The 12,791-nt window shown below is 38.8% G+C and overlaps 2 protein-coding genes across 3 annotated transcripts in view; one reads left to right on the top strand and one right to left on the bottom strand.

Annotated features, from left to right (window-relative positions):
* The window catches only part of LOC308089225 (H-2 class II histocompatibility antigen, E-S beta chain-like), an 86,169-nt gene that overhangs the window by 53,604 nt on the left and 19,774 nt on the right, over positions 1-12,791 (top strand). The gene's annotated exons all lie outside the window — the stretch shown is intronic.
* LOC308089229 (extracellular matrix organizing protein FRAS1-like) overlaps positions 1,082-12,791 on the bottom strand; it is an 11,850-nt gene continuing 140 nt past the window's right edge. Inside the window, exons 2-5 of the mRNA XM_080433834.1 lie at positions 11,722-11,833; positions 8,745-8,824; positions 4,758-4,904; positions 1,082-4,046 (exon numbers count right to left, since the gene is read on the bottom strand). Coding sequence (XP_080289960.1) covers positions 3,888-4,046; positions 4,758-4,832 — 234 coding nt within the window. The 5' untranslated portion in view covers positions 4,833-4,904; positions 8,745-8,824; positions 11,722-11,833 and the 3' untranslated portion in view covers positions 1,082-3,887. The remainder of the gene's footprint in view (positions 4,047-4,757; positions 4,905-8,744; positions 8,825-11,721; positions 11,834-12,791) is intronic.

The following is a 12,791-nucleotide window of genomic DNA, read 5'->3' as shown; positions in this document are numbered from 1 at the left end:
TTGATGGTTTGACCTCCTCACCCTCCATCACACAACCACATGCACTAACACGCACGCACGCACGCACGCACGCACGCACGCACGCACGCACGCACGCACGCACGCACGCACGCACGCACGCACGCACGCACGCACGCACGCACGCACGCACGCACGCACACACACACACACACACACACACACACACACACACACACACACACACACACACACACACACACACACACACACACACACACACACCAAATATTTGAATTTGGCAGTGGCACAAGATACTTATAACCTGGTATGAGGAAATGTGTTCTGGTATTTGAAATGATTGTAACGCCCCAGAGCAGCATGCAGGTAGGTTCAATGTAAACAGGATCAAACAACCTATTATTATGAATGAAAGGAATCCAAAGAGGTAAACTCCATGCACATTCCAGACGAGCAAAGGGCAAAATATCTTCTATGTCTCAGGGCAAAATACAAACCTTAAAAACAATCAAAACCGCCAAGGGACGGCAACTGGTTTTGATTCGGTTTCGACCCTTTTGAGACGGACTCACACTATGATTGTGTGTGTGTGTGTGTGTGTGTGTGTGTGTGTGTGAGAGAGAGAGAGAGAGAGATAGAGAGAGAAAGAGCGAGACAGGCAGAGAGAGACAAGAGACAGAGAGAGAGAGTTTTTCAACGATATGACGTGCAGCATTCTGTTTGTTGATTTTGTTGGAGTAGCTTTTTAAATGTGTGCACCTCCCCCCGTTGACAAAATGCTCCCGGGGGGCACCGCGTTGCTGCTTTTTTGTGATTAATCCACTTTGGGACTTTTAATTGGTGATACTGTGCTTTCAATAACTATGGTGCTGACTATGTTATGGTGCTGACTATTCAGAATTTAGTGTAATTTAAAAAAAAAAAAAAAATCAGATCTGCTTTTTAGGATTTGGACTCAGGACCTTTGGACCTCACTACCCTGTGTATACACTCTCTCATCTAAATAAACCAAAACATTATAAAGAAAAACAACAACCAACAACAGCAATGGGTAAAACCTGCAGGTAAAAAAGGACACATTTGTTTTTTTATTTTATTTTATTACTAAAAAAAAAAGGCACCAAATACAGGCATCATACCGATGATAGCATTGTAGTTAATTTTCACAAAATGATAGCACCAAAAATATACTGTTATATCCCAGACTTCCCATTCCCATGTCCCTTGATAGGCACGCCGTTCAGTCAGTGGTGTGTGAGAGAGAGAGAGAGAGAGAGAGAGAGAGAGAGAGAGAGAGAGAGAGAGAGAGAGAGAGAGAGAGAGAGAAAGATGAAGTCAAAGTGCAGGACATTCAGTGCTGTGGGATGCTAGATGTCATGCTGCAGCTCTCTTGAACCACACGCTAATGTAAAAGCAACATTAGCATTATCCTTGACAGACAATGGGTAAGAACAGTAGACGAGCCGTACATAGTATGTAATGAAGGCTAACATAATAGCATATAATACAAAAGACAAATGTTTTTAGTTTTTTTTTCAGCCACAAGAGTGATGAACTGGTGCTGAACTTGTGTATATATACAAAGATAGGAACAAATCTAACGTGTCTTTTTGGCAGAATGAAGGCATACAGTAGTCACACATCTTAGAAAATAATTAACATATTGATAAAAAATAAGCTTTCTCTTTAGAGTCGTTGTAAGGCTAATGCCTAATTTATGCTTCGTCGCACGAAGGTGTCCCGCACCGGAAATAGCAGAGCTGCAAACAAACAAACATCACGATGCATTGTGAGCTTGTTGAATCCGGTATTTTTGGCATGGGACACGGTTGCAAGGCCATTATAGTTTTAAAAATGGTTTGGCTTGAATTATTATATAAAGCACAGCTAATAAAATGGAAGATAGATTTCATATCCACCCAAAAATACTGGGCTTATGTATGAAATAAATTGACAAAGACTAAAACTTTTAGGTTTTGTAAACACAATTCTAGTTTGGGTTATATGGGTAGATTTAGTTAACTATAATAACCTTGCACCATTGTATGACTATGAATAAATTAGGCTTAAACATTCTATGTTAAGAGTGGGATGGGGTCTCAACCCCTACACAGAGATGTGTTCAAAGTGCACACTGCATTTCTGGTGTAGCGTTTTGGTGAAGTTAATGATCAAAAGGGAAATCTTTACGCGGTTGAAAATACAAAATAAAAAACACTGGGTGAAATGTGTGGACTTTTAAAAGTCATGAAGAAGAAATACTGCATGGCACTTAATATTGGCAGCTGTTTAGGAAAACAACATGGTTGCTCGCACATTGTTAACAATATCGGTCCAGAACAAATTAAGGCTTGAAGTATACATTTGTGAAACATAAATGTGAGGGAAGGATAAACGGAAGATATGACGTAATTGCACTTGAATAGATATCATTTGTAATATATATATCAATCCTTTCCTTGGCCTCGGGCAAAACCAATACTCTGTGGGGTGCTATAATACTTTCATAGTGGTCATGTTATGCCTCATGTAAACTCCGTTGCATGACAGTGTCGCTTGATAACTCTTAGGTCTGTTGTCGGCAAGAGAGAGCATCGTGCGTGGGAGTCTAACCTCGCTGTCGGTCAGAAAACTTGTATCTCTGTATTTCAACATTTTAGAATTTCAAATCAATGCCTACTTCATCGTTCAAGAGTGTCACACAAAAATTGCGAAAATAGACAATCTACAGTATAAGCTCACAACGCTTCACAACGCTTGTAGATCGGCTAGTTTCACCATTTACGAAAACATTTGAATGTGAAAGTGAACGTCTATTTGCGGGGTTTTATGAATGTTTAACCAATTAAAAGTATTAACAAGAGCTTGAGACTAATTCATAACCATTGGAACAACACAGGTTATTTTTCTTTCCGTTTCCTGAAAAGTAACGGTTTTGGACGTACAAGGTTTCCACCTGACGGCAAGGATAAATTGAGCTTTACAGTATTGACATTTAAGCAGTGAAATAACATGGTGAACAATGGACAGTGTCTGAGCTACCTGTCCTTAGACGTGATGGACCATTCAAATGGAAAATACAAAAAAACTCTTGCAACTTTGATGTCATCGCTGCTGGGCATAAACCTTGTAATTCATATTTAAAAATATTATGTTTTTTTTTGTAAATTAACGCCCTACTTCTTCGTATGACAGTGTAGTGCAAAAGTAGCGAAAATAGCCAATCTGCAAGTGTAAGATACTAGATTTTCACCTACAATGTCATGCCCAAAATATAGGCAGGCCACGTTGAAAGTGTTTAAGTCTGTCTGTGGTAAGAGCTTGTGACTAAATGATAACTACACCAGATCCATTGGAACACAGGTTCTTTTTTTTTTCATGTCCTGAAAATGAACTGTTTTGGATTTACACCCGACAGCGACAGTATGACTCATAATTCAGTCAGATTGGACCGGTTGCTGCTGCTGTTGTTGTTGTTGTTGTTGTTGTTGTTGTTGTTGTTGTTGTTGTTGTTGTTGTTGTTGTTGTTCTTGTTGTTGTTGTGGCTGATGTTCAGACAGTCAAGTGGGTGTGTGGGTTCCTGAGGTAGCCCAGTTGTGAAATGATTTCAACGCTGCATAGCTGGCTGCACATCACATGCCGTTATTCCCTTTTCCCCCTTTAGACTGAGTATAAAAATACATTAAAACAACATCTCATTCCGTAAGTACAAACTTTCTTTTACAAAATACCTTTCATTTAAAAAAGAAAAAATTTTGTTTTTTTTTCTCTCTCCAACGTCCTGGCCAGTGTGGAGACATGAAGTACAGTAGTAGTAGAGTGGCGTGTATGCTATTCCCAAGACGAAACCACAAAGAAACCATGCCCCGCATCGCTGCGATCAACACGGAGGGAGCGCTTATTTTGGTTCACGTGATAACCTGTGATAACCTGGGCCGCCACCGCTGCTGGCGCTGGTGGTGGCGGCCCAGCTCGTAGGTGAGCAAGCGCTGTATCCTGGGGCTGGAGCGCGACTCAGGGCCGATCACGTAGATCACCTGCAGGTACCACTGGTGGCCCGCCTCCACCTGGACATCGGAATCGGGAATCAAACGTCATTGTCATATCACGGGTTTAAAGAGGAAAAGATTAAATTTGTTTGTGCGGGCGCCATCGTTTTTGTTGTTTTCAGGAGAAGAAAACGAAAAGAAGAGGGGGGGGGGGGGTAAAATGCAAGGAATAGGCAAACATACAAGATATCTACATATAAACATACCATAATCCAGCTGGAACAGTATGTACATTAGGTCACAGATAGGGAGGGTTCGATTTGTTAAAAAAAACTAAAAACGTTTTTTACATTAAAAAGAAATTATATTTTTTTAGTTTTTTGTCTCATTCTTAAGACAATAATTTGATGACCGGCAGCGGTTCCGGTAGGAGACACAACGACTCGTTGTGTCTCCTACCGGAACCGCTGCCTACCGGTCCGCTGGTCATCAAATTATTGTCTTAAGAATGAGACAAAAACTAAAATATATCCATGAATTCCATGGGGTGACTAATCCATTGAAACAAAGTTTTTGGGGGGTGAAGTGTCCCTTTAACTGCTTAAGTTGAAAAATTTGCCCAAAATAGGGATGCCAGATTTAATGTTCTAAACCAATAAGCCACAAGAGGCTGTGGTGCACCGTGATTTCACAATGGCTTGGAGGTGTAGGAAGCCTTATCTTATCTTATCTTCGGACCCTGTTATAAGACGCCGCAGTGATGTGACAGTGGCTGAGCAACACATTTACCTTGTAGAGGGCGTCGACCTTCATGGTGAAACCATCCACGCCAGGCATGGGCGCCATGGACTGCAGCTCAGGCATGTCAGAGGAGAAGTGAGCCTCAAAGGGAACGTCATGGAAGTATCTGTCACACACGTCTGGCTGTTTGCGATCCTGTGGAAGGAATCAGAGGACGACTAAATACTAGGAATACTCCAAATCTAGCATATTATTCTATACACTAATAATATACTAGTATTGGTAAGAAGGAAAAAAGCAGGTGCGCTTCCTCTAGATGCTTTTTTGTTTAGGCAGTGGGTGCTCAGCTATAAATATAACTTGAATCAAATACCACCCAAGTCAGCCTTCCTCAGAGCATTTTTTTTTTAAATTTTTATCTGCTCTGAAGAAGGCTGAGGCCGAAACGCGTAAGCGTTCCCAATAAATGAGAATGTGTATCTGACTTTAAATGATGCTGTCTTTTACATGAATATTGTACAATACTAGGGATGCACCGATATGGACATTCTTGGCCAATACCGATACCGATGTTTAAAATAACAATTTATGCCATAGCCGATACTGATACCGATATTTGTTTATTTAGTTTTTGGTGTTATTATTTTGTGCCAAGGAAACAAATACATCTTCATTATAAGAAATAACTGTTCAGAATATGCAGAAACACAACATAATTGCCTCCTAACTCCTGTAACTTTAACAATTTTGTTTTGCCGATACCGATGTTGACTGATAGTGACAAATATCGTCCGATACCGATATGTGGCCAATATATCGGTGCATCCCAATTTCTGACTAATAAAGTATTGAATGGATCAAATCAATGTGACCTGATGAAGAGGACCAGTGTGTGTTCCTCACATTAAGGACAGAAGCACCAAAAATAAACCAATTATACAATTTTAGACATGGGTTATAATTTAATTAAGATTGGGACAGCCCCACTTAATCCAAGACACAGCTTGGATCACATTAATTACAAAAATGAAGACCAGGATTATTTTTTTTAACAGAGAGGGAAATAATGAGTCTCTGTAATCAGTGACAGTAGTGGAAAGTAACCAATTACATGTACTCAATTACTGTACTTTCGCGGTATTTTTTACTTTACTGGAGTATTTCCAATTTTCAATACTTGTACTTCTACTCCACTACATCTCAGAGGCAAATATTGTATTTTTTACTCCACTACAATTATTTGAAAACGTAACTACTAGTTACTTTGTAGATTTTGATTATTACAAACACATTAACCACTTCAGCTCTATGTAGGCTATTTGAAAATAGCCGATCTACAAGCTCACAACTTGTCGTGGTGCAGCGCATTGTGAGCTTGTAGATCTAATATATTTTTTAATATTTTTAATACATTTTATACATTTTGAAAACTTGTGAAATGGGACGGTCTGCATAATGAGTACTTTTACTTACTTTTGGTAGTTTAAGTATGTTTTGACGCCAATACTTTTGTGCTTTGTAAATTGTGATTACCAGACTGTTACTTGTAACAGAGTGTTTCTACATTGCAGTATTGATACTTTTACTAAGTAAAACATTTTAGTACTTTTCACCCCACTTATCAGTGAATATACAGCCTGGCAACAGGCAGCCTCCTCCACTCATCAGCTCTCAGGAGACATGTGTAATCCAGACAGAGCAGATAGTAATCACATCCTTTACTCTCTCTAGAGTTATAGACCTGTGAGGGTCCATCTGGACGCTAACCTCCTGAGCATCTTAATCCATCAAGACCGGGAACACATCTGTGTCCTTTTAAGATTTATTTGGCTATTCAAAAATAGCAGATCTACAAGCTCATAGCGCGGCACTCGGCTTGTAGATCAGCTATTTTTCTTTTTTTATAATCGTGGAAGATTTGTGCAAATCTTCAAAGTCTTCAGTGCATATCGTCACTGTCCAGAAGAAACCCGGATATCTCCATCATTTCAACCTTTTATGTGTTTTTTTCCTCCCTATACTCATTCACTGCCAGAGTAAATAAATACATCACCCACTGACAGCCATTTTTCAACTTGTATCTTATGTGTGGATGCACCCTATGGGTGCATCCACACATAAGATACATGTTGAAATGCACCCAATGGGTGCACCGTGCATCCACACATAAGATACAAGTTGACGCTCGGAAGTCGTTAGTTCCATCCACTCCCATGTTATGGGAAAAAACGGAAAGACCGTCCCGATGCGCGTCTGAAGCTCATATCCGGGTTCCGCTATGGTGAACTATCACCCAGAAGTGATAGGCACCAACCAATAGGACAGATACGTCCTGTGTTCTCTCCACTGGGCGGGTTTGTCTCTTGTAGTTTTCTTACAGGGGAAATGCAAGGCAGATGTTCCCGCACCAACACAACACAACACAACACAACACACATGCACTCTATTTCAATAAATGTAACTGCACTAATGTTTTCATATTGCTGGATAATATGGATAATATTAATATTTAATATTGCACATGTATAATGTTTTCATGTTGAGTAGTGTCATTTATTCCTCTGTTCTCACTTATACAAATAGCACTAGTCAAAGAACTACACTTCCTCTGTCCTCACTTAGTACAAATAGCACTAGTCAAAGAACTACACTTCCTCTGTCCTCACTTATACAAATAGCACTAGTCAAAGAACTACACTTCCTCTGTCCTCACTTAGTACAAATAGCACTAGTCAAAGAACTACACTTCCTCTCTAGTCAAAGAACTACACTTCCTCTCTAGTCAAAGAACTACACTTCCTCTCTAGTCAAAGAACTACACTTCCTGAAAAACGGCGCTGCCCTCCAGCTGCTCAAAGCCCCTGAAGATATCAAAGTAACGGCCGGAACCTGAACAAGAACTTGAGACAACTAGCGTCAACTTGCATCTTATGTGTGGATGAACCCTTACCGGTCTTAATGGGATAAATATAGAACATGCTTCCTGGTGTGAGGGTTTATTCACAGGAAGACACACACTTGTGAGATTCTACTTCAAGTGCCTTAACCCATTCAGACCGGGAAAGAATCTGTGTAATTTATTTTAAGATTTATTTGGGCTATTAAAAAATAGCAGATGTACAAGCTCATAGCTTGTAGATCTGCTATTTTCTTTTTTTTTTTATTGTGAAAATTGCAAATCTTTTAATACATTTTAACTCAAATCTTTGCTTCTGGGGGTCCCTGGAACAAAATATTTTCAGATGTTTTTTTTTTTCTCATTTTGGGAGGTCCTTGACATAAAAAAGTTGAAGAACCACTGATATAGATATATAGCAACATAAGTAAAATAAAAATAATAAAACTGTTACGATTTAGAAGACATTTGTAGAATCCCCCAAAAGCAATAATATTTGAGTTACAAGTGTTTGCTTTATAAAATATATATATTGAAAGATTTTCACGATAAAAAGAAAATAGCAGATCAAGCTCATAGTGCGGCACTCGGTATCACTGACACCATGCTGTGGTCATAGCAACGACCCCATGACCCCCCTCCTATCAGCCGGTCAGCAGAATATCATCTGTAGAACCTTTCACCATGCATTGTTCTTAATTAACCCATTAAGACCGGGACGCATCCATGTCATTTTTACATTTCTTTGGCTAAATGGTAAAAGGTAAATAATGGTAAATGGTGCATTTATAAAGCTCTTTTATCCAAAGTGCTTTACATAGATTGTTCATTACATTAACCCATTCACACACACATTCATACACCGATGGAGGAGGAAACCATGCAAGGCACCAACCTGCTCATCTGGAGTAATTAGGGGTTCAGTGTCTTGCTCAAGGACACTTTGACACTAACTCTGGGGGAGCCCGGGATCAAACTGGGAACCTCACGGTTCCCATCCGGCCACTCTACCCCTGAGCCACTGCCGCTACTCAATAATAGCAGATCTACAAGCTCATAGCGGGAGCTTGTAGATCTGCTATTTTAGAAGAATTGTGAAAATTTCTGCAAATCTTTTAAAGCAAACATTTTTTACTCACATCTTTGCTTCTGGGGGGTCCCTGGAACAAGGTATTTTGAGATGGGGGTCCGCAGCCAAATACATATAATTGTAGGGGTCCTTGACATGAAAAAAGAACCACTGATATTATAGCAACATACGTTTTTTTTTTTTGTTAGGATTTAGAAGACATCTGTAGAATCCCCAGAAAAATCCCTAAAAAAGATTTGAGTTACAAATGTTTGCTTTAAAAATATATATATTCAAAGATTTGCACACATTTTCATGAAAAGAAAATCACAGATCTACAAGCTCTATGAGCTTGTAGATCAGCTTGTAGAGCTGCTGAATAACTCTGGGGGAGCCTGGGATCAAACCCGGCCATACCCCCTGAGCCACTGCCACTACTCACTGATATTATAGCAACATAAGTTTAAAAAAAAACTGTTAGGATTTAGAAGACATTTGTATAATCCCCAGAATAATCCCTAAAAAAGATTTGAGTTACAAATGTTTGCTTTAAAAATATATAAGATAAGATATCAAAGATTTGCACAAATGGTCATGATTTAAAAAAAAACCTGATCTACAAGCTCATAGTGTGGCACTCGGTGACGCACTATGAGCTTGTAGATCTGCTATTTTTTTTCAAAATCGTGAACATTTTGTGCAAATCTTTGAATATACATTTTTTAAAGCGAACATTAGTAATTCAAATCTTTGCTTCAGTGCCGCGCTATGAGCTTGTAGATCTGCTATTTTTGAATAGCCAAAGTATAAAAGGTTAAAGAGGTTAAAAATATTGTGACGCTATATTAACTAATTTTGCTGGGGACCCCCTGGTACCCCCCAAGGACCCCTGGGGGTCCCCGGACCCCACTTTGAGAACCAATGATTTAGAGCTATTTCATCCAGAGGGGGACATGTGTTTTCCAGCTCCATCCAGCTGAGTGCTGCCAACAGAGGACACAACACATAGCTGGGTATGGGAAGCCTTCTGCTGTCACTTTACCCTGAATGACCCAAAGTAGAAACTTAAAGATCTACAAGCTGCTTACCTTAACCCATTCAATACGGGAACGCATCCGTGTCATTTTACATTTATTGGGCTATTCAGAAATAGCAGATCTACAAGCTCATAGCACGGCACCGAGTGCCGCACTATGAGCTTGTAGATCTGCTATTTTTGTAAAATTTAGATTTCTTTTGCAAATCTTTGAATATATATATAGGTTTTTTTAAAGCAAACATTTTAACTCAAATCTTTGCTTCTGGGGGATTCTTCAAATGTCTTCTAAAAAAACGTATGAAAAAACGTATGTTAATATAATATCAGTGGTTCTCAAACTTTTTCATGTCAAGGACCCCCAAAATTATATGTATTTGGCCGCTGACCCACATCTCAAAATATGTTGTTCCAGGGACCCCCCAGAAGCAAAGATTTGAGTTAAAAATGTTTGCTTTAAAATATATATATATTCAAAGATTTGCACACATCTTTACGATTTTTTCAAAAATAGCAGATCTACAAGCTCATGGTGCCGCACTATGAGCTTGTAGTTCTGCTATTTTTGAATAGTCAAAGTATAAAATGATGGTTAAAGTGGTTACAGAGATGCGTTCCCGGTCTTAAACGGTTAAGTGCAAGGCAGCTGTCACGATGACTGTCCATCATGAGGGCTGGTCCAATGTCCTTCTCTTCCCTGTGAATATACCATCAGATCAAATGTAAGTTGGCCTAGCGGCCATTTTGACAGAGAAAAACTTCCTACTACTAGGACAGAGGTAGCCTGGGCACCATTCCTTTTCGGGTATATGATCCGGTCGGGAGCTCTACGTCATCCGCGTCATCAGCGACCGGATCGCGACAAACCGGAAACACGTCTCACCCCAAAATAGGTCCGTCCTATAAAATCCTTGATGCGGCGTAGTTTAGCTTATTTTTTAAATATAAATGTGAGTGTACTTTCCGGAGACTATTTAGCGTCTGTATTATCCGTATTATCCCACGGGGAAATTCTATTCCATTTAAATAGGGATTGGGGAACCAAAACAAAGCGGCACCGCAAAACCGGGTTGGAAAGTAACTAAAGTAATATGTAACTTAAAGTAATATTATTACTTTTTCCCAGTAACTAGTAACATAACTAATTACTTTCACGTTTTGAGTAATATTATTACCTTTACTTTTTTTCAAAAAGTAATATATTACTTTTTGAAAATGTGTTGCTATGGGAGCCTTTTTATTTTAGTATTTTATTAGAATACATTTTGTTTAATAAACAACAGAAGTTGTTCAAAGATTGTGTCTCATGATGAGTCATTATCTGTTTGAGCCCAGGTGTTTGAATTTGAAATTTTTTTTAGGCAAAAAATACATGAAATACATTTAAAATACTACCAAAAAAGTCCTTGCGGTCTTGTTTCCATTGAGGTCCTTAGTATTCAATTCATAGTCAAATGGTTTTCATTTAGTCTGTAAGTTATGAATTCATACACAGTAAAAGTCTTAGTGTTAATATAATTGAAATGAGTGCACAAATAGAACCAAATGGACCCGTCATGTGTACAGAACACATTTCAGAGTTAAATCAACAATGAGGATTTTACAATGTAGGCTGCAGAAAAGAGAAAAAAAACAACTGCTGCTAATGTTGAAAATGCAAAGTCAGACTTTTGGGGAGAAAGGATGCAATTACTGGGGGCGAGAAAAAAAAAGTAACTAAGTAATAAGTAACTAGTTACTTTTGGCAGGGAGTAATAAGTAAAGTAACTACATTACTTTTTAAACAAGTAATATGTAATAAGTAACATATTACTATGTTGTAGTAACTATTCCAACACTGATCGCGACAATCCGGAAACAGGATTATTTTTTCTTTTTTCTTTTTCAGTAGGCGTGGCCTAGACCGGATCATATGGGTCTTTAGTAACAGACACCAGGCTTTCCTCCGAGGTGGAAAGACTGGTGATGCGAGGTTAGGACAGAGGTGGAGAACTGCTACTCAGGGTCTTACCTGTTTAGATGAATCAAGCAGGTCAGATATCCTCTGTGGGCGGGTCCTACGGCTGGCCACACCCCTTCCACCATCGTACTATTCACACTCCCTGGGTTGTCAAAAACACAATCTGCACAAAGAGCAGAATAGCAAATTATTCTGTTCTCTTTCTTTGTTCTTATGAGACCTCATTGACTTATTTTCTTCTTCATAATATCTTACAACTTAACTAAGGATATAGCAGCCTACTTCAAATACAATGGAATAAGGTATAGTCATGGTCAGTGTCCTGGTCAGTATCATGTCAGTATCATGGTCAGTATCATGTCAGTATCATGGTCAATATCATGTCAGTAGCATGGTCAGTATCATGGTCAATATCTCAGTCAGTATCATGTTAGTATCTGGTCAGTATCATGGTCAGTATCATGGTCAATATCAGTCAGTATCATGTCAGTATCATGGTCAGTATCATGGTCAATATCAGTCAGTATCATGTCAGTATCATGGTCAATATCATGGTCAGTATCACAACAAATTTATGCATTGATTATTTACAAATGAATAATTTAACTTTTAACTATACTATAAATTATTCTCAACCTTTTAATACACCATTTTAATATATTCCCCTTTTAACCATTAATTTGTTTCTCTAATTGATTCAATATATGTAAAGTATAACCATCCAGGTAATTGTAGCTAAAACCAACCATTAGTGTCTCAAGACACTCAAACCAAATGGTTTTCATGTCACAAAATAAGCAGAATGACCCTTTAATGTCTCACTATGCTGCTGCCTCACTAACCAAGGCTAGCTAGCTAGCTTATAGCTTAGCATCTTGGTTAGCATTCAACCTCTTCATAAACATCACTAAAACGATACAGTGTTGACACTAAAGTACATTTAAAACATTAACACAACATTAACACAACCACTGTTGGTTTTTATCAAGTATCTGGACTCAAACAAGCAAATAAAGTATGTTATGTTAGCATTAGCAACAGGCTAATGCCTAGTGGTTTCACAACAACACTAAACAGAATTCTCTTTGGTCTGTGGACTCTAATAAGAGCATGTCTCATTA

Source organism: Gymnoscopelus braueri, assembly GCF_963280865.1.
Source record: "Gymnoscopelus braueri genome assembly, chromosome: 7".
NCBI lineage: Eukaryota > Metazoa > Chordata > Actinopteri > Myctophiformes > Myctophidae > Gymnoscopelus > Gymnoscopelus braueri.
The sequence above is the reverse complement of the archived record's forward strand: the minus strand, read 5'-3'. Positions and strand labels throughout refer to the sequence as shown.